The sequence below is a fragment of the Sander lucioperca genome, chromosome 14, assembly GCF_008315115.2.
Source record: "Sander lucioperca isolate FBNREF2018 chromosome 14, SLUC_FBN_1.2, whole genome shotgun sequence".
In the NCBI taxonomy this organism is placed as follows: Eukaryota; Metazoa; Chordata; class Actinopteri; order Perciformes; family Percidae; genus Sander; species Sander lucioperca.
The window spans coordinates 11,465,082-11,487,551 of record NC_050186.1 but is presented as its reverse complement, the minus strand read 5'-3'; the positions used below and the strand labels follow the sequence as shown (position 1 = coordinate 11,487,551).

The window sequence follows — 22,470 nt, the reverse complement described above, 5'->3', positions numbered from 1 at the left end:
GTTAACACTGACGGCTTTTATTATTTCCCATATGAGATTTAATATGTTTTTTTTTGTGCGTTGTTCTTTCCAGCTAACGGGCGTCCCTCTGAATGTGTCCATCCGTCTGCAGCTCAACCTCTACATGAAGAGAGTGTCAGGAATTACGTAAGGAAATGATTCCCTAATCTACCATCATGCCATTAACATTTGTCATGTATTGTGTTTGCATCTGTTTATCGTTCAATATGACAGGACACTTCCCTTTCTTTTGCATTCGCCATGCAACCTTGGAGTTTAAAGCGAAATGTTTTGCCTTTGTAGAGAAACTGGGAAAATTTCTGAGGTGGTGATGCCAATGATCTGGTTTGAGGAGGTAAGCTAATTGCTCGAAAGTTCTTACTGTGCAATTTTTCCAGTGTTTCATCACTTTTTCTTCTTTGTTGGGGATATTTGCTTTGCTTCAGTTTCCACAAGAGCTGCCAGAGTTTGAAAAACACAAAATATCCTGTTTCTAATTTAGGCCTCAAAGTCTCCAAAATGAATCAAACTAGGCAATACATCATGCAGAAAATTTGATAGTTTGTCTGTATTCTGAAGTCTGAACACGTAATGTAGTGATTTGCACTTTGTATGTTAGTCCAGCATTTTCTCCTTAAAGATAAGAAGTTAATAAGTCCGCTGGTCTCTTTCCATTTAAACTCGGGCAAATTCTTAAAAGACTGGCTCGTGGCTGCTGATAACACCATTATTTGTGCATCAATTGCCATCGCTATCTCCCCACGTCTCAAGGTCCGATTCACAAAAGATATTGCTCTAATGATATTACAGCGCCAACACGCCCATACAGTTCTGCAGCTGAGTGCAATTTTTTTTCTTCTTCTTTTACATCTGATTGTTATAATCCATGTGTCAAAGTATGAAGGTTGCCTTTGTGCGGCAGAACAAAGAAAATGTTCAGAGAGCAAAACTTCAGGCGTGGAATCAAAAGTGACAGACAGATTTAAAGAGTAACTTCGTTTTAGTTTTTTCAACCTGGACCCTATTTTTTGTATGTAAGTGATTGATCGGAACAACATTTGAAATCAGTCCAGTATTAAACAAGACGAAACAAGCTGCATTGTAACATTAACTGGCAATTGCACACCGTCAGTTTGCATCCACTAAAAGTTCTGTTTTTGCCACTGACAGACTCAGATTATTATATATTATATAAAGGATCCCTACAGAGATAGACCTTTTTGTTAAAGAGTAAGATCTTTTTTGTTTTAACATGAAATCCAGTGGAGGCTGCTGGTCTTTCAAAGAGGGGAAGCTCATTTTCGGCCTACATCATAAAAATTGTCCATTTATTTATACGTAAATTCTGCCCTACGTTCCTTTTCAAGAAAATGCTCTGTGACCCTGTCGTACCAACTAGGCGTCTTTTCCAGTGACCTCACCAGTGTCCTCTCAACGGCCAGCAGAGCTAGGCTGCTTAAACGGCCTTGGCCCACTGTGTTACGGGTGTAGGACCTGAGCCCCTTTAAACAGGAGAAGCTCCTTTCTACACCTGCAGATGTAGCTCCAATTGTTGCCACTAATGACAACAGTTTGTAAAGCTCAGGCATTGTACTGTCCAACTCCATGTCTTTAAGGAACACCAAGTAATCGCACAGCTTTCCCCTGTAACCCTGCAAGTCCTGATCTGAATACAGGACTTGCAGTTCAGACCTCAGTCTCCCTGAATCAAAGTGATAGCCATAAATTTTCAGGACACGTTGGAAGGCCTCCTCTGGAAACAATTGTCTCATGTCATCAAATTTCCCTGGATTGACTAATTCTAAGAAGAGCATACTTTCCAAATTTGAAAAACGTTGAGGAATATGCTCCAAGATGTTGTCAGGGATGGCAATTACAGATTTCTGTAGCGCTCTTGGGGATCCTGCAATTGGGTCAGACGGCGCTCATCTCGTGGGTCTGAGGTGAGATCTGCTGCTTTGGCATAAACGGCTTGGAAAGCCCCCTCTGACCTCTTCTCTTTGACAAATGCAAGAAGAGACTCAGTTCTGTTCTTGCATTAAAGAACATCCATAGCCCTCTGCTGGACAGTATCAAAGACCACATCTATCTCAGAGAAGATTTGTTCCTATGTGTACAACATGAACACAAACTCAAAATCCTCCAGTTTCCTCACAAAGCCTTTGGCACACTCCAGTGTATCATCATCCATTGTCGTATATTTGCAATGATGTTATCAAATGTCTGCAGAAGGCCCTCATAATTGTTTGCCACAGTGCTCGCTATCCGTGATGTGAATTTCCATCGAGTAGGAGCAACCTTGAACAGCCTGCAGACTCCAAAAAGACGTCCTCTTTGTGGATTTTGAAAAAAAATGTGGCAAACCCAGGGAGTGATGCAAAACAAATTCTGCACTCAGGCAAGCATTTAGACCCCTGTGACAGCACCAGATTCAGTGTGTGTGCATAGCAATGCACAAACATTGCACTGTTGATTTCACTTTGGCCTGCAGACCATTTAGAGCTGAAGTCATGGCAGCAGCCCCATCATAGGTCTGTGCCACAAGCTTATCCTTAAAATTGTAGCCCTGCATGTTCTCATTTATAATAATAATACAATAATAACAAATACAATAATAATACATCAAAAACAGACTGAGCATCACGCCCCCCAGAAACATAAAAAAATCCAATAAAGCGCTCCTGAATTTTACCTGCACTATCCACATATGGTGCTTTTCCATTACATGGTACGTGCTCGACTCGCCTCGACTCTACTCGCCTTTTTTGGTTTTCCATTATGAAAAAAAGTACCTGGTACCTGCTAACAGGTACTTTTTTTTTAGTACCACCTCAGTCGAGGTTCCAAGCGAGCTGCGCCGATACCAAAAGGTGACGTGAAAGCGACAGACGGGGGTGTCCTGAACAAACCCGCTCTTTTTAAACAGTTTAGCCAGCTGTGTTTTTTTTGCTGCCTCCAGCTTCTTTAGAAACAAAATGTGTCTTCTGGCAACAACAACACACCTTCCACGTTCTGTGTGTGTGTTGCGTTAGGTCACGGCAGTTTACTGCGGCGTCGCTATGAAGACCAGCCACGCTGAGCGGTACTCAAATCTGAAATGGAAAACGGACGCAGAGTGCGTCGAGGCGAGTAGAGCAGAGCAGAGTCGAGGCGAGTCGAGCAGGTACCATGTAATGTGAAAACGGCAATAGCGAACAATGACAGAGAGTTGGGCACAGCAGGATATATCAGTTGTTTCATCCACCTGCCATCCAAAAAAGGGAGCATCCTGAATTTCATCTCTGATCTCATCAGGAACGGTGGCTGCAAAAGCAGAGATCAAGAGATCAATTTTGAATAGTATGGTACAACCAGAAAACACAGTTGAGGACTTGAATTGTGTGGACAGGACAGAGTCCTATTTAGCTAATGTTTCTGTGTAATTCCCCTTGTTGGATGATTCACTACTCTCATCATGTCCCCTAAATGACTGCGCCAAGCAAGGATGTCACATCAATAAGGCAGTTTAGGAAGGCCCTGTTTTGCTATTATGTTATTATGTTTAGCCACTTGAATGTGAGCACCTTCATTGATTGCATGCTCAACCCTGATTCTGCCCATGCAACTTAATCTTGCACGTGCACTACCATGTTCATTGCTCTTTTCATGCCTTTTTATATGCCCTGTCAGAACAGAGGAATATCAAAATATATTAAAGTTCTGATAAATAAAATGTATAAAAATACAAACTTAAGATATGAAACTTAAAGTCCTTTTGAACAAAAACACAATAACAACAACAAAAATCAGAGTGTTGCCAACAGGGACGTTGTAGAGCATTTATCGGCCATTATAAATGCGTATACCAGTAGTTTGGAAAATGCCTAATATCGGCATATAATATCGGCACGCCGATATATATCGGTCTGGCTCTACATGTTAGGTGATTGTGTCTTTATATTAAGTGTTATTAGATATTTTGACTAGAAATTAGATGCTTTTTTTTGCAGTGTAAGACGCTACAGTCAGGGGCGCATTTCACCCTTTGCGGTTGCTTTGAGAATTTGTTTCTTTTCGTCTTTGTTGTGCAGGGTTAGCGGCCGCAACAGCCGCGCAATCCTTTTGTGAATTTGCCCCTCATTTGTGAAAAAAACTGAAGCCCATTGTATAATCCTGTAATACACCACAATGCACTCTTCTTATTTCCTCCTCAGAGCGGCTACATAGACGGGCCCATCCTCACTACCTTCCACACAAACCTGGTTATCCTGCCGTCTGTGATGGAGTACATGCAGTACGGCTTCATCACCCTCGGCCTGGTTACCATAGTAATCGCCGCCCTGGTGCATCACAAAGTGAAGGTAAAGCTGACGCACAGCATGCAGGCTGCTGTGTGCCGTTACTTTTTTTTTTTTTTTAACTGCATGTAGCACGTCGCACAGTTACGCATGTTTCTCATAAACAGATGGAGAAAGCAGAAGGAGGGGAATTCACTGAGGGTGCACTGATAATATGGTATTAAGAGTAAAGCTTAGATCATTTATCTTCAATATATTATTAGTCTAACCTGGTTTTGGTTTATGTTGGTGTCATTTTCTGCTCAAACAGCAAAGAAAAAAGGTGATTTTTATTTTATTTTTTAAGTTCGATACTGCAGCGTGAATACACAGTTTCTCAAAAACATTGCATCAAATCGGTTTTGGCCTGATCATGTTCTTAAAAGGTTCAAAAAGTTTGCCCTAAAGGACAATTGCATTTTATTACAACACCGGTAAACATTATTACTGATAAGAAGTATGAACAAAACTACAAAAACAAGACCCAGGTTGTAACAAACCAGAGTTGGCTCAAAGTTTAAGTCAGTTTTCCGAATTATTTGTTTTTCTTATCGTCAACAAATCTTCACGAAAAGACCCAAACCAACAGTGTGTTAAAAATACCCTGCAGGTATTTAAAAAAAAAAAAGTCTCAGTAATTTCCTAAAACGGCTGCTTACTAGTTTTTTAATCATCAAACAGGAGGAATCTACGTTGTCCAAAAATAGACTTAACCCTTGTGTTGTCCGCCACTGTTTGTTTTTCTGGGTCATAATTTAAAATCAAGACTTATTGGTCGTCTTTTCACTGTTTTTTTTTTTTTTTTGTCACTTTGTTTGAAGTTTTTGTCACTTTTTTGACGTTTTTTTGTCACTTTTCCTGACGTTTTTGTCACTTTTTTCAATAAAACACCCAAATTCAATGAAAGTAGTGAACTGATAATTTATTCTACTTGTGAAGAGTGATGTAGGGAACCATCCATGTTATTTTTTCTGGACAATTTGGTTGACAGAAAACCCGATTTCTGAAATAGAAAGTTTTTGAAAATGGGTCAAATTTGACCCGAGGACAACAGGAGGGTTAACTGCAATACAACAGTACTTTGAAGTGGCACGTTTTTGTATAATGACCAATAAAGTATTGATTAGTGATCTTCAGAGGTGCCGGGCTAACTGTTTCCAGTCTTTATGCTAAGCTAGGCTACCTCCTGGTCGTACAGATATGAGAGTGGTTTCAATCTTCTTATCTTCAAGATAGTAAATAAGCAGTATTTCCCAATAACTTAAGAAACGTGTCCAGTAGCTGAATGTCCATTATGTCAGCGTCATCAGTTAGTTTGTGTTATGAAACACATCAGGCTTCATGTTGTATAATCCCATAAATCAGACGGTAAAAGTTAACGAGTGTGTTATCAGGCCAGTGTTGACTTGACATGATCATATCACTGCTGGAGTGTTTTTATGGTCTGGGGTATCAGCGGCCCGTTAACAACACAGACAGTGAGACGACATGTTTGCTTAGAGGTTTAAACTTCAGTGAAATTTTTTTTTTGGAGCGCTGGCAGGTTTTTCATATCGGGATTTTAAAAGTTGGTTTCGACGCTTTATGTTTGCAGAGGTCTCGTACCAATTTGACAATGACTTCCACAGCAGTGGACAACCCCGCGGTGTGTAAAACTCTCAGCTCCTAAACAATCCGATCTCAATCATCCAAATCCAAATTACGTAATTACGAGATGTGATTTTTGTCTTTACAACGAATCATTGTTGTACGTGTATTTGAGTGATTTCTTCTTAATTGATTATTAGTTGCCGTCCATGTTTATTAATTGATTTACGGAACTGCTGCGTCACAGCTGGTTGTGGATCATGCTTCATCAGATTTACAGCTTTCAGCTGCTTGGTAAGGGGGTTAAAGAAAACACTGCATTCATTCTAAACTACATATCATAGGGCTGGACGATTTTGGCTAAAATCATAATCACGATTAATCGAACAAGTTACCTCGATTACGATTATTGAACGATTATTTTAAATTTTTTTTCTTTTCTTATACTGTAAATATGTTCACGGTTATTTTTTCTAATGAAAGAGTGCATAATCCTATCTTTGTGATTCTAAAATAAGGAAACACACACAGATAGCAATTAATGCTTATTTATTAAATATTTCAAACAACTGAACTGAAATCTACAACAGTAGATTTTACAATGAAATAAAAACGTCTTATAAAAAAGTAATTTAAGTTTTAATGTAAAAAAGTTTCCTAAAATAAATAATAAATGTCCATCATAAGATTAATGGGAACCTGTGGTTAAACTCCACCAGCGTGTCATGCGGCTCGCTGACCATCTCACACACACACACAGTCACACACACACACACACACACACACACACACACACACACTCGTCCACAGCGCTGCAGGCGGAGGCGGGGTCTGTTCAGAGTATAATAAAGCCCCGTCTGTGTTGAGCAAAACATTACGTGAATTACTACGAGAATGGACGTGCATTTAATATAGGAAAAGTGCACAAGTATTGGCATCATTTGTTGTTGTTGTATGTGGCGCTACAGTCTAGTGACGATGCTATAAAGACCGTTGCCGTGCTTGCGTTGCTCCCTTACCCCTCCTACCAGTCCCTATGGCCACTTGGCCAGTGGGAATGCAAACGGGAAAAAAGATTTTGGGGGAGAGTAGTTCTTACAACTGCTTAGAAGTGTACTTTTCCTCTAAAAAGTACAAGTACTATCCGATCGGAAAGCACCTATGGTCGCAGACTGGACGGGGTGGAGTCACGTGACTACACACGCGGCGGCCGTAATATGTTTTAAGGGGAAAGTACATTAACACACAGTGGGTGGCCGCGGAAATATTAATAGGATTAAAAGACCGAAATAACCGACTTGGCTTGATTATTTTTCGATTGATCATCCAGCCCTAACATATCAGATATTTATTTAGTTTGTTTAGTTTTGCAGTAGCTATAATGTTGAGCTTTATCGTCCTCTGAGCATCCTTCAACGTAGTCTTGCATTGCCAGACCTTCCTCCACAGCGCTGTGGCGGAGGATCTTGCAAGTCCACACACAGCATTCCAGGATGGGAACATGCTCTGGTTTCTTAGCATTTCTTTAAATCAGCATCAGCATCAGCTTTATTGGCCAGGTTTTCGCAAACAAACAAGGAATTTAACTCCGGTTAATTAAACCAATCACAATCGTCATGGGCAGAGCTAAGCGCCGGGCGGAGCAAAATAGCCTCGGGAAGGAACTTGTTTTGGTGGAACGTGTTCCTTCAAAAGTAGTTTTAGTTGTGCAACAGAAAACTCAGATTGGACAGATAGTCTAGCTAGCTGTCTGGATTTATATCGATGTTGTATGTTGAAAAGAGGCTGAACTAACCAATCACACTCTGTCTAAATTGACTGCATGGTCGAATCGATTATACCCAGAAATGAGTCCTTTGCATGAATTCTACTATCCCTGCACACCCACAATCTAAAATACCACTTTATGCTGCATGTTTTCACGACGTAACGACTCAAATCAAACCAGCAGCTACTTGTAATCGTTTGTATTTTCTGATTGGCTGATGTGTGAGACATTTTGATCGTCTTTTAGGCCTCCTTTACAGAAAATGGTGTACATTACCAAGAAAGAAAGGAGAAATGTACCATAAATAACTCAGGTGGGTGTACACACAAAGGCATACAGGTGTATAAATGTACTCATTTCTTTTGTGCAGTTGTGGTCAAGCTTAATGTCCCACCCACAACACTATCTGACTCTCTGTTACTGGGAATTATGTTAAAAAGTTTCTATTTTATTAAATAATTGCTTAAAGCATTTAAACCGAGTTTTGTGTTAGAGTTTGCAACATTCCAAAATCTTAATTTTGACTTAAAGATTTTTATTTTCACTGTAAATGCATATCGGTTCCAAATATCACTTATCGCTTTTATTAACTACTAGGGTTTTTTTCTGGCTCAGAATGGGCCTTTGGGGGCCTATGAATAGGGGGACTATGAATGGCAGTAATTATCGGTCCACGTACAGTAAAGGCAATGAGTCTGTGTTACCTTATTTGACAGAAAATCTATGCATTTTGCTGTTATTTCTGACAATTTCATAAACAAAAATGTATATTATGCTGGAGTAAATGAAACCCCAATTAACAAAACTGGTTATTATTTAAATAACTCACTGGGAGAGTCCGGTACAGCCTGACTTTGTACGATAAGACTGAAATTATTTCTCATATTCAAGTTTATATTCTGCAAAAACTTTTTTTAAATGTCTGGGGCCGCAAAACATTTCCTTGAGCTATTTCACTCAGACAAAATCACCTCGTCACATTTCTTAAATATTTGTAAAACCCACAGACACACGTAAAGGGTGAGCAATTGCATTGATTAAAGATGCAGTAGGTAAGACTTATAAAACTAACTTCATTTAACGTCATATTTGCTGAAACTGACCCTATGTTCCAGGAGAACTACATGAAGCAGGTAATCTCTGGCACCACCTACAGCCTGTAGTGGGATTTGCAAAAATCCACCACTCCCTGTTCAGATGCACCAATCAGGGCCGGGGGGGGTGTCTAACTGTTCAGATGCACCAATCAGGGCCAGGGGGGGTGTCTAACTGTGTGTCAATCACTGCTCATGCACACACATTCATTCTCCCTTGTGGGGGGAGGGGCTTAGGAGACCGTTTTGGGCTTTAGCAGAAAGGGGGGGAGGGACTGAGAAGTTGTCGATGTTCAAATTTTTTGGATAAGTCCTGGATCTTCACAATCCTACCTACAGCACCTTTTAATGAACAAAAAATATTTGAACGACAGATACAAGGTTTCTGCCCGACAACGACGATATGTTTTTCGAGTCCACCAGCAGAGCCAACACTCACAGCAGTCTTTGACCTGAACAATTTATTGAAATCTAAATATTTTGTGGTTCATCTAACACAAACAAATGCATATTTATTTGGTTAAAAGCAAATTAAATGCAGGATAGAGGTGTTTCCTTTTTAAATGCATGAAAGGGAACAATGTTGACTGCAGCGACAGGAAAGGAAAACAGGTCAGAATATGAAATAGAAAATGTTTTCTGTGAGGATGTAAGCCTCATGTCTGATGCATGATTATGTCTGTCCTTTTTAAAACAATTTTATTGAAGAGCCTTTCCTGATTTAATTTGAGCTTGAATCTCCTTTTGTTTCTGTCTTTTATTTCTTTGAAAAATGTTTTTTCTATTCTTACCTACACTGTACAGGATTTTATACACCAAATAGTTTTTGTTTTGTTTTAAAAACCTGATTTTATTTTGCTGTTTTGTGAAGCACTTTGTAACGTGGATTTTGAAAAGTGCTCTACATATGGAATATTAATTTTTTAATTACATTAGTTGCACCGATGAACTTCCGGTGTTCCGATGTTTTGTTGATGTTGTTTTCCCCTTTTGTGACAGGGGAAAAGAAAAAAAAAAAAAATCTTCATTGTTAAAAATAATGACCGTTTTAAAGTCATTCATCCCTTAATTTTACTTTCTTTGAATGAGAACAAATTCAATCATACAGATTTATGAAACAACCTGCATTTGCTAACGGACTGTTTTCCAAATCTGACCGAACAAAACAACACATGAACATAAAATCGGGTCGCTTCCATCGGTGAATGCCATCTTGTTTGCTGATTGGTCGATGGCAGACAACTAGGCGAATATCGGCCAAGACACGATGTCTTATGGTACGTGTCCATATACACGTTGTTTCACGGCAGGGGTCGCCCCGCTTCCCAGCATTACACGCTAGTGAGCTGGGGTCAGCCCTATGTTCCCACATTTCTAAGATTTTTCTTAAAATTAGGCCCTATCTTCCCACAGCACTATGTTCCCACATTACTAGGACATTTTCAAAATTAGGTCTTGTGTTCCTACATTTCCCTTCAATTTAAGCCCTATCCTCCCACAACATTTTTTAGGGTTAGGGGTTAGGGTGATGGTTAGGAGGATAAAGGGTTATGGGGTTAGGGTTAGGGGGATAAAATCTGATACAAATTTATGTAAAAGGAAATGTGGGAACATAGGGCCTAATTTTGAAAAAAAATCTTAGAAATGTGAGAACATAGGGCTGTGGGAAAGTAGGCACGCTCCCAGTGAGCTCTTCATTGACACCTGACAAGCAAAGAAAACAATCTACACCCTCCTACAACCACAGTGGCTGCACCTGATTGGACAAACGTCCACGTGTGGCTGTCTGCTCCCGGATTTCAGAACCGACCATAATTTCTGAATTGTTTCTGAAAACATTTTAAGCGAGAAATAGGCCATGCAGTTGCTGAATCCGTCTTCATTTCAGATGGACAAAGATTTCCGTCAGCTTTTGAGAGGCGTCGAGCCGAGCTGGCCGCTCCTCATTTGCATGAAGTTGCCTGGATTCAACTTTATGCAAATGAGAAGTGGACGGCTCGCCTCCCTGCTTCTCCAAAGTTCCCGCGAAGCTACCAGAATGCATTGCACGGCTGCTGCAGTACAAATGAATGGGAAGCGTTGAAATGACGCTGAGGTACCATCACTGATACATCAGTGCATTCTTATTTTTTTATTATTATGGCTAATTTTCAGTGTTTGTTTACTTGAGATCGAAAGTCAGAGCCTTCAGCTACTTCGTGGCGATATTTCTGCCCAATGATATTCCCCAAAAAAAGCTTGTTTCATTTGAGATACGACTCAAAACGAGATGGGTTCAAGACTCTTTTTCACTTAACGAGATACTTAAGATGCATCGTCTAAAAACAAGTTCCCGTATCTCACAGAAATATCCGAAATTATGCTAAATGTTATTAGATATTTTGACTAGAAATGAGATGAATGTACGTGGTAAGAATTTGCTTAACGCTCTTTCTCTTTCTTTTGGTTCCGACACAGAGAAGTAAATGTGAAGGTGGCACCCAATCAGATGGAAACCCAAGCACTTCAACCGGAGAGAAAGATCCACTGCTAGGAGATGATACAGACTGACACACACACACACACACACACACACACACAGATGACGTTGTGGACTCCCTCTCGGCAATTATTCCACTAACTTGAACTGAAACACTGACACATGGTGCTCCGCTCTGTATATTTCAATGAGTCTTGCGCACAAGTGAAGCGATGCCATATTTTTTTACCTTTCTGTGACGTTAATGACGCTCCAAGACTCATAGACTCACTTCATTAAGCCTGTGTCAAAGCAGTCGGGGTTGAAACACAACAATTTAAGATGCTCTGTCATTTAAAACCACTTTTGTTCTACAAAAACTACCACAGAAAACACTATTTCCAGTTCATTTTGCTCTGCTCACGGTTTGATGATCGGAAACATTTGTTGTATCACTTCATTAGTAGACAGTTACTGTGCTGGCAGTTTTCCTGTGATTTTAAAGAAATGTTTCTGCATCAACAACAAGGGAACTGATGGGCAGAACGGCTGACTGCCTGGTGTAAAGTATTGTACTACCTACGTGCCTTTATCAAGGAGGAAACACTTCTCGCTCACCTCCGGGTCTTTGCATTTAATGTGACGGTTAAACACTAGGGAGTTAAAATTGAAGAATCAAACACTCCTCTGTCAATCAGTGAGTCAAGCAGAGCGGACACATTCCTATTTGTTGACTACTGTCCTCTGTAAAGGTGTGAATATATTTCGTGAAATGGACGTGAATGATGACGTTTGTGTCAAATGTCTCCTTTATTGTGAAGAAGTGAATGAATGAATGAAGAGAAACTTAGAGGTAATAAATGTTTGTTTAAAATCCTATCTATGAAGGTGTGCTCTCTATTTTGTTCTCTGGGTGTCTCGAATGTTCCCCTAAATTCCCTTCATAAATCATTTTGTCAGATTTCGTGGGGAATCAGACCTGGGACAGGCGTTCTTCTCGATAATGGTCTCATTTGCGTCAGTATTGACGTAAAGCTGTTTCATAACCAGTTAAACAACACTGTGTAGCTGCTTTAATACAGTGACTAAAAGAGCTAAAACGATTATTAAACGATTGATTAATAATTTAAATTGTTTGCTGCTTTTTTTAGCCATGCTAGCACACGGCTATTTGTGTCAGTTGGTCAGTCCACCACTTTGGTCCAGGCAACCAGGAAGTGCGCCAGGCTTTGGAGCAAATTTGACATAGTGGCAGAACAGTGGAATTAAATCTCCTGTGTCCGTCACGTGATGCCTTGGGCCCAAACCATGCGTTAACCTTTGTCTTTAGCTGCATGCTACCAGCCAGTCAGTTAGCGTTACCCTGTGTCTTTAGCTGCATGCTACTAGCCAGTAAGGTAGCGTTAACCTGTGTCTTTAGCTGCATGCTACCAGCCGGTAACTAGCGTTAACCTGTGTCTTTAGCTGCATGCTACTAGCCAGTAAGGTAGCGTTAACCTGTGTCTTTAGCTGCATGCTACCAGCCAGTAAGGTAGCGTTAACCTGTGTCTTTAGCTGCATGCTACCAGCCAGTAAGGTAGCGTTAACCTGTGTCTTTAGCTTCATGCTACCAGCCAGTAATCTAGCGTTAACCTGTGTCTTTAGCTGCATGCTACCAGCCAGTAAGCTAGCGTTAATCTGTGTCTTTAGCTGCATGCTACCAGCCAGTAAGCTAGCCTTAACCTGTGTCTTTAGCTGCATGCTACCAGCCAGTAAGCTAGCGTTAGCCTGTGTCTTTAGCTGCATGCTACCAGCCAGTAAGCTAGCGTTAGCCTGTGTCTTTAGCTGCATGCTACCAGCCAGTAAGCTAGCGTTAGCCTGTGTCTTTAGCTGCATGCTACCAGCCAGTAAGCTAGCGTTAACCTGTGTCTTTTGCTGCATGCTACCAGCCGGTAAGTTAGCTGTGTCTGTTTTTTTTTTTTTCTTCAGACGTGCGCAAGTATGCAGGGCTGAAGAGAGACAAAAATACTGGGGGATTTGCTGATGCTGCTTTTGATTTAAATTTTTCGTGACACGCCTATCCTCTGTCTTTGCCTTTATAGCGCCCCCCCGGGGTTCACATTTGTGGCTTTGAGTGAAATATCTTGACACTTATTGGATGTATTGGGAATTCAATATCATATTTCCCTCAGGATGAACTGTAAAAACTTTGGTGATCCTCTGACTTTTTATCTAGCGACATTATCAGGTCAACATTTTAATGCGTCCTATCAATGCATCAGCTGCACCTTGGGTTTACTGCTATGTATGTCATCATGACCCAGAGTCAGAGCCTTGATTAATCACTACAGATACTTTTAAGATAAGTTCATCGGGTGATTGGTGTGATAAATGCAGCTTTTTACTAGGCTCACCATAATAGACTTGAAGGGTAAAAATAATAGTGTGGGGTGTGCTTCAAAAGAGACTTCTCTATGTGGATTGGTCTTTAGTGTAGTTCAGTCTTGCTTGCTCCCCTGACAGAAAGGGACCGGATCAAAATCAGCTGCATTTCTAAATACTTTGCCACATTGTTTCACTGATTAGGGTTGTGCAGTTTGATGATCAAAAGATGTTCAAAAACCGCAGCATGATGTTTCTCTTACTGTTCTTCTCTAGGTAAAGGAAGGCGTACAGTCAGTGGTGGAATGTAGAGCTGCAAAGATTATTCGATTAGTTGTCTACTATTAAATTAATCCTACTTTTCTAGTTTCTTCTCTCCTCTGTGACAGTAAACTGAATATCTTTGAGTTGTGGACAAAACAAGACATTTGAGGACGTCATCTTGGGCTTTTAGGGAAACACTGATCCACATTTTTCACCATTTTCTGACATTTTATTGACCAAACTAATCCATTTATCCAGAAAATAATCCACAGATGAATCGTAAAGGAAAATAATCGTTAGTTGCTGCCCTATGGTGGAATGTAGGCTAACTAATTAATTTACACAAGTAATGTATTTATTAAATAACAAGATGTATATTTCCATTTTCCACTACTTTAAACATGTACAAACAGGTTAATCTCAGAGGTAAATATTGTACTCTGTACTCCACTACATTTGTCTGACAGCTGTAGTTACTTTTCAGATGACAGTTTTTCCTCCCCTTCCTGTCCAGTGAGAACCACGTATCTCCAGATGTGTTGATGTTGAATGTTTGTGATAAACTGAAGGATGAAGTCTTCCTTTACGTGTTGAGAAAATTCTCCTCCTTCTTAAGCTAAATAAAGTCTTTAAGAAGCCTCTTGGATCAGCTGGAAAATGCACCGTCACACAGCTGAAAACAGGGCTGTTTTCCTGACACCATGAAAAGTTTTAAAACTTTTCAGAGATACTTTTACTTGTCATATTCAGAGTCCAGAGTCATCGATATGAGATGCGAAACTGTGGAGTCATACACACGGATGTTATCCCATTTGGTCTCTATTATGACTGATTAACTCGATCCATGTGTTTCACCCTCCGTTGGCGATACGTCTGATGAGTTAATTTGACTAAATCCATGTCTATAAGGTCTGCTTTCAAAATGAACTTAAAAGTGGACGCTTTGGTAGTTTAAGCTCCCTCTTTTAGACTGAAAACCCAAACTCGATATGAGCACTTTGATATCATCAGAAGGCTTTCTATTCTTTATTCTCTAGTAATTATCTAAGTAAGCAAGTAAGTAAGTATTTATTCAGGCGTTCAAACAGCCACATTGTTGACTGTGTTACTATTTATTTTTATGTTTCTAGCCTTTGTGATTCATTATGATTTACTGTGATTTGTTGTGATTTTTGATTTGAGTATCGATGGGTTTTAAGGTAACTTTTCTTACTTAGTTAGTTACTTAGTTACTTACTTACTTCTAGGTGATCACGTGTTGTCTACACAGAGCTTCCCTCAGGCGTCCGGTGTTAGCAGTGTTGTGCACGAGCACACAGATCGAGCTAATCGTCTGATTGTTTGAACACAGCGGAATTTGACCTCTTATCTGCGCCACGGCCTTTATCTTCCGTCTTCTCAGAGGTTACAAGTCAAAGTCTGTTCATATTCACACACACGTTTCCTTAAAGACAAACCCCAGAATATCTAATCAAAGTCTTGAGAGAGACACAATGTTAACTCATTTTGAGTGAACGGAACTGAACTTTGAAGGATGCACCCCCCCCCCCAATATCTTTATAATGAGCCATATTTCACATCATTCACATTTCTCAAATGCATTTACAATCACAGTGTCTGAGTTATTAGACAAACAAATGAACACAGAAGAGATAGTCGAGCAGAATAATGAACACAAAAGATTGAAGAAATATCTAAATACTAATTTAAGAAAATTAAAGAAAAAATGACAAACGATGCACACTTTTTTTTAACAACCTTTTATATTTCAACAACATAAGTTGGACTAGTTTAGTTTTAGTTTACTTGTTTTTAAAATGACATTGAAGAAATACAAAATGCATGTGAAAAAACAAACACGTAAAACACACACGGCTTGTATAAAACGTACAAAATCAGGAATACATTTTAATTGTTAGTGTGCAAAACCATAACAATGTAATAAAGAGAAATACATGCAGAGAAACAGAACTAATTGCCATGTTTACAGTAAAAACAACAGTTTTGTAAGAGTTATCTTTTCTTTTTTTCCCCCAAAATCCCACAGTTTAGACAGCAGGGCTTTTCTAAACTGAACTTTCTAGACTAAAATGTATTTAAAGGATTTTTTTCTTTTAGGACGGTTGCCCTGACGTGTTGCCTTTAAGATCAGCTGGATAAATGAGCTCCAAATGTGCGAGATAAACGGAGGTTGTGGTTAGAGATGTCCCTTCACATTTGGGATATTTTAATGCTCATTTCACGCTTTTCCTTTTAGTCTGTGTGTGTCTTTGGACAAACTGTACTTCAGGTTGCAGTTTGGGAGTGAACAGCTAGGTGGAGCCCTGTTTCTGTTTTTTAGAAAGAATCCAAGATCATCAGTGGAGGATGAGAGAACAGACGAAAAATATCTCATATCTCTTCCACAAGTTATACTGAGGATTTATATCAGAGGCCTGTTTTACCCTCTGGTCCCAATAAACCCACTCAGGTTTACACTCTTCAATGATTGGGGGTGTAACGATACCCAGGGCGTAACTTTGGGTACAACATTGAGGGGGGGTTGAGATCTACAACTAGAGGACATGTCTTACTGGAATTGTTGGGGCTTTATAAATTATAGAGTGTGGTCTAGACCTACTCTATCTGTAAAGTGTCTCGAGATAACTCTTGTTATGATTTGATACTATAAATAAAATTTGAATTGAATTGAATGTCTGCGTGTATTTAGAAAAAAAAGCGACCTGAACGTCGAAAAAATTGTTGGAAAAAAGAGACAAAGACTTCGGAAAAAAAAATCTTAAACGAGGCGATGGAAACGTTGGAAAAAAAGTGTCCAAAAAACTTGAAAACTGAGACAAAAACTCTGAAAAAATTGCCACAAAAAAGCGATAAAAATGTTGGAAAAATATTATCCAAAAAAACATTGAAATAGGAGACAAAAACACCGGAAAACTTTGAAAAGGAACAAAAACTTCAGAACAAGCCCAGTTTTGATTAACTACGAACATCCCCCTTGTAATTACGCCTATGAACAAAAGATTCAATACGATTCAGGATTTAAAATTCTTCTCGTGCAGAATTTTTTTTTTTTTTTAACAGAATGAGCTGCAGACAAATGAGTGAAACATCTTCCTTTATTTCTTTAAACTCTGCAAAACAACAGATGTGTCCTCTTATCTAAAGTGGCACTGTAGTTGTATTTCATCTTAAATAACAAATCCCACAATCAAAATAACCAATAAATAGAAAACAAATGTCTTTAAAATTATTGGAAAAAAGTATAGGAGAAAAAAGGAGCAAAACGTCAAAAGGCGACAAGAAAAAGCGGCAAAAATATAGTTAAAAGGGCGCCCGGCTAGCTCAGTTGGTAGAGCCCATATATAGAGGTTTACTCCTCGACGCAGCGGGCCGCGGGTTCGACTCCGACCTGCGGCCCTTTGCTGCATGTCATTCCCCCTTTCTCCCCTTTCATGTCTTCAGCTTTCCTGTCATATAAAGGCCTAAAAATGGCCCAAAAATAATCTTTAAAAAAAAAATATATATATATATGTGTATAGGAAAAAAAACGAAAAAGATGGCGACAAAAACGTCAAAAACTGTACAAAAAAACCTTGTAAAAGGTGACAAAAACGTTGAACACGTGGTCCAAAAATTAAAAAAGGCGACAAAAAAACCCCATTTTTTTCCTAACCTTAATGAGTCGTTTTGGTATCTAAACTTAACTGTCATCGCTGCATGACGCTCACTTTTTCTGGCTAAGCTCCACTACCAGGGCCCCTGAAAGGACCGTCATCTGGCGGAGCCTGTAGCCGGCTCACAGTCACCTACTGGGGGCTCAACAACTGCTGCTGGTAGCCGGCCTCCCGGAGCTCTGTAGCAGCTAAATACAACCAGCAACTGCTGCTCAGATTTTATTGTTCTATGGCACTATGTTCACCTTACAGCGCTTTACTTAGTTTAAAATACTTGTATTTTAGGTATAGAATGGTCTATTGGCCAGTGATCACTTTGAGGGGGGGGATACATTTTGTCGCCACTGGGAAGTTTGAGAACATCACTTAAAGGATCCCTACAGAGATAGACCTTTGTTGTTGAAGAGTAAGATCCTTTTTGTGTAGCAGGAAACAGCTCCACCTTACCGTTACGTTCTGGTTTAGATATGAGGACCGGAAACGCTCCTGTGTGTCGTGGGGGGGGGGGGGGGTCAACAACCTACATTTGTTTTGGAGGACTTGTTGACTTGCCTTCTAACACTGTGAAAAGTGTTTGTTCACCCAAATAACAGCATGTCCTTGTTGCCTGAACGTATAAAGTAGGGCTACACAATAAAACGATTTCTTTTATCGTCATCTCATTATCAACTGGCGCGATAAAAACATTGAGAAATCGCAAAAAAAACCACTTTATTTTCCGTGTTAGTTGAAAGAAAATATTGGTATAAAAACTAGGGGTGTGCATTGGCACTGCCCTCACAATTCGATTCGATTACGATTCACCAGGTAACGATTCGATTCGATTCTACGATGCATTGCGATGCATCAAAATTCTACTGCACACAACAAGGCAAATTTTTCATCAGTCATGAGGCAATACAAGCAGTCAGATATTGAACAACAGATTTTATTGGCTGCTATGTGTGTATTTTCACTCCTGTATCTTTGACATAAATGTCATTAAATCAAATAAAATTGAATGGTACAAGGTATTAGAGTTTAGATTCTCGGCCGTTATTTCCGCCACTATCCTCGGACCGGGCCGGCCCGGGCCGGAGCCTTGATCAAGCATTTATTTTTTATTTTTTTATCCATTACCTATTTAGCCTAATTGGGTGGGGAGAAAGCTATGCCATAATCAGAAATATTATAAATATGTATATATAAGCTATATAAAAGTAACAAATGTGTACAAAAGTTAGGCTGCAGTTACAAAATGCAGCACATGTCATGCGCGGAGTCTCCTCCTCTCGCACGCATCACACCGGGCCTGCTGTGTGCTGTATTGTGTATCTTAAGTGCAACATGGAGCTTGAAGATGTAAAGAAAAAAAGAAAAACAGGAGAATTACCTTTGAGCAAGTGTGGAGGAAAGTCGGAGGTATGGAAGCAGTTTAAACAAGTCGTGGGCAGTGACAACAATATGTTGTTCATCATTGTTTCTTTTTTTTACGTTTTTTCATTCAGATCCACTCGCGATCCGTTCCATTCTGAATAAACTAACAGCAGTTTACAGGCTTCGTCCTTGTTGTATTATTCTAAACAGATTTCTCCAGTTCAAACAACTCTGAATTATAGTTGAGAACGTCAGTTATAACGGCCCACGTATTAAAAAATTGTCAGGTTTAAATCGGGCTCGGGCTCATAATTACAGTTAATGTGTCGGGCCGGGCCGGGCTCGGACGCAACGTGCTCGGGCAGGTTCGGGCTTGATTTTTTGGGCCGATCTAAGCTCTACAAGGTATTGGATATGGCATTTTCAAACCTGAAAAAGAAAACACAAATCACTGCTTTCAGTGCTTTGAATGAGTGATGATTTGTTGTTGTTGTTGAAGCCAACTCAGGATGCCAACGATCAACATGGTTCGTGAAGTTAGTTGTATTGCCAACGTGCTTGATTTTAGTGTGGCAGGTTTTACACACCGCGTAAGTCTTGTCTAGTTTCCCATTAACTTCGTAGAATCCGAAATGTGCCCAGATGTCCGCTTTCCAAGCTTTGGGTGTGTTTTTAATTACCCGTCTATCGCAGTCATCTCCCTCCGCCTCAGCCATCTTGATTGTTGTTGTTATGCCCCCGGAAGTATAATGAAACTTCACAACTTTATTGTCCACTCAAGGCCAGAAAATAAACAGTGACATAATCGATTATGGCACTTTGCCGCATCGATGCTGAATCGTGCATGCCCTGCATTGCGATGCATTGCCGAATCGATTATTGTTGACACCACTAATAAAAACTACACTTTAAAATGTAACTGTCATTCTTCTTTAGTGGTTTCTTTTTATATTCAATTCAATGTTTAATTTGTTCAACAAAATTAAGTTGGAAATAAGTTCCTTTCATTTGTTTTAAATTCAACACGCAATTTGTTGAATTTTAGCAGAATACTGAAAGCAGCAGAACTGAGGACACTTTAATATCTGTTTATTTATCGCAAGTAATATCATTATTGCACTATTCAACAACGTTATCACATATCACATGTTTCTCATATCGTGCAGCTCCAGTATTAAGTCAACGGCACATAAGGTACAGGAGATGAGTAATGTCTCGGGCAGCTCCTGTAATTATACTGAACCGATAACTGACAACAAGTCATGACATGATAATATTTGGTCCTCTGTATGCTCAGCATGCACTCAACACATGACAACAAACAGAGCAGGCAAACAGGTACAACAGTGCAGTAAAGTAAAGCATGTGTACATTATGTGACTACATTTGTGCAGCTGTTGTCTGCGAGGCTGAAATAGCATCATTCCTCACCAGTGACGTCCAATGTTCTCCCATTCCTTAGCATGTAAACAGATGCGTTTGAGCCCGTGTGTGAAACTCAAGCCCCGCGGGCCAAATCCGGCCCCTCGCAAATTTTGATCCGGTCAACTTAGGTTCGCAATAAATTGTCGGGCCCGTTTAGTTGTGCGCCAAACCAAAAAGACGGTAAACTGTTTTCAAACTGCAATTACGCGACACAGAATTTGGCAGATTTTGCCGACTTTGAGACTCCGTCAGGATTATGTCACATCTTGATAGCGCTATAAAACATGCTCATGAGCAAATTATATTATTTAACACACGCAGATATTGCTCGTCACGCACCAGTTCAACAATCGAGAGTGGTACAGGCAGCTGCGAGTGTGAAACAAAACATAGGGAGAGGGAAAGAATTGCCTGTGCGTATAAAACTAAGCAGCATGCGCACAGACCAGCAACCACGCGCCCGCATGAATTGTTTGCGGATAAAAATCACTCTGCATTCATTTGTGCATTGTGTTTTATGAGTTGCAAATACTTATGAGACTGTTTTAGCACCATACTAAGCAACCACGCGCCCACAGAGTGTCTGTTTTGCGAGCGCTGGAGGGTATACACGCTCTCGCAGGTAAACTCTGCTCTCGAAGTTGATTTCTGCACGCACGAACGAAACTGACTTTTGACATTATGGGGGCGGAAACCAAGGAGGCACTGGCCCTCCTATGATTGGTCACTTTCAAGGCGATCTCACCCACACACGCCTTCTTAGTTTACTTTGATTGACAGCTATCGCTCAGGAAGCTCGGAGTTATTGTACCGTTTTTCTGTCTTTATTAACGATGTAGCGCAAGATAGCACCGTAAATAAAGGAATGTACAAGTGTCTCCCTTCTGTTCTGTTGTTGTGATATGTGCGATGCCTATGAACTGTCAGGATTATGCGAGATATGACATAACCCTGACGCCATATTCAGGCCTCTGAAACAAGTTGTTGTAAATTGGCTGTGTGGTAGCCTATTTTAAAAAATGTAATCGGAATGCATTGTTTGCTTGATTTACTAAATTCTATGACAGCTGAGGAACATTTTGCTTACTTTGTCAGGGTTTTATGTCGACCAAACTACTACCTGAGAAGGCTATAAGAGACATGCAACAATACAGTCTAAGATACTTGACTGTTTGTCTGTCGGTGTCTGGCCCTTGATGTGATCCTCATTTTCCATTGTGTCCCTTAGTGAAATTGAGTTGGACACCCCTCCTGTATGACTATCAATCTCTCTATATGTGTCTCCCTTTTCCCTGTCCCGTCTATTTGGCTGGCCTGTGACCCAGCGGCTGCAGACTGAACTCTGCTCAACACATTGTCAAAACAAGGGGCTAATCCTGTCCAACAGGTGCTAGATCACACACACACACACACACACACACACACACACACACACACACTGAATCTGCCTCCCTATTTCCAATCACAAACACAGCGTCACAGACTTGGCTGTTGCCAAGGGAGGTGGAGGGTCACGCTTTTCCCAAACCAGCCCGAGAATGCTGGGGGGTCTCACTGCTGAGTGATGAGACAGACTAGCAGGAGTTAGACTGACGTTTTTCTACTGCTTCTATCAGAATTTCCCATCTGTCTGCAGTGTCCAACATTTCACACACCAGTGATGGAAGAAGTACTCAGAGCCTTTACTGAAGTAAAACAATGTAAAAACTCTCCATTGCAAGTTAAAGTCTTGCATTCAGCTGTCAGATAAAGATAGATAGATAAAGTAAAAAAGTACAGTGGCTGAATCTCACTCCTCTTATTTGTATCTCCTCGCTCCTCGGTTGAACCGGAAGTTGTTCTGGCACTCCTTAGTTTAGGCAGTCCTAAAGCTCTTATTCCGGCCCTGAGGAGCAAGGATGGAGGATAGATTTCTGAGGAGCTATGAGCGAGGATGGAGGAGGGATCGCCGAGGAGCTATGAGCGAGGAAACACTGGAGCAGCCTTCCCGGAAGCTGTGCAGCTGAAAGCCGTTGCTAACTCCGCCCATACAGCTGACGAATTCACGCTTCTGAGGAAAGGACGTCTCATCCCTCTGAAAACACGATAGGGTCGTTGGACATGAGCTGCGCCTCGCCTGTAAAGTGGACGGGAGCAGGCGGCAGCAGACGGGCGCGGTGACAAAAAG

General features: G+C 40.4%; 1 protein-coding gene across 7 annotated transcripts in view; it reads left to right on the top strand.

Annotated features, from left to right (window-relative positions):
• The window catches only part of scarb1 (scavenger receptor class B, member 1), a 40,968-nt gene extending 19,216 nt beyond the window's left edge, over window positions 1–21,752 (top strand). For 2 of the 7 annotated variants that reach the window (XM_035991777.1, XM_031287891.2), the window contains exons 9-14: window positions 74–147; window positions 304–355; window positions 4,194–4,340; window positions 5,911–5,961; window positions 7,918–7,984; window positions 11,223–12,102. In XM_035991777.1, the coding sequence (XP_035847670.1) occupies window positions 74–147; window positions 304–355; window positions 4,194–4,340; window positions 5,911–5,961; window positions 7,918–7,984; window positions 11,223–11,230 (399 nt within the window). In that variant the 3' untranslated portion in view covers window positions 11,231–12,102. Of the gene's footprint in view, window positions 1–73; window positions 148–303; window positions 356–4,193; window positions 4,341–5,910; window positions 5,962–7,917; window positions 7,985–11,215; window positions 12,103–21,699 lie in introns of those variants that run through there. The other 5 variants (XM_035991778.1, XM_035991779.1, XM_031287896.2 and 2 more) reach the window with 5 other exon arrangements.
• Window positions 21,753–22,470: the final 718 nt, after the last annotated feature.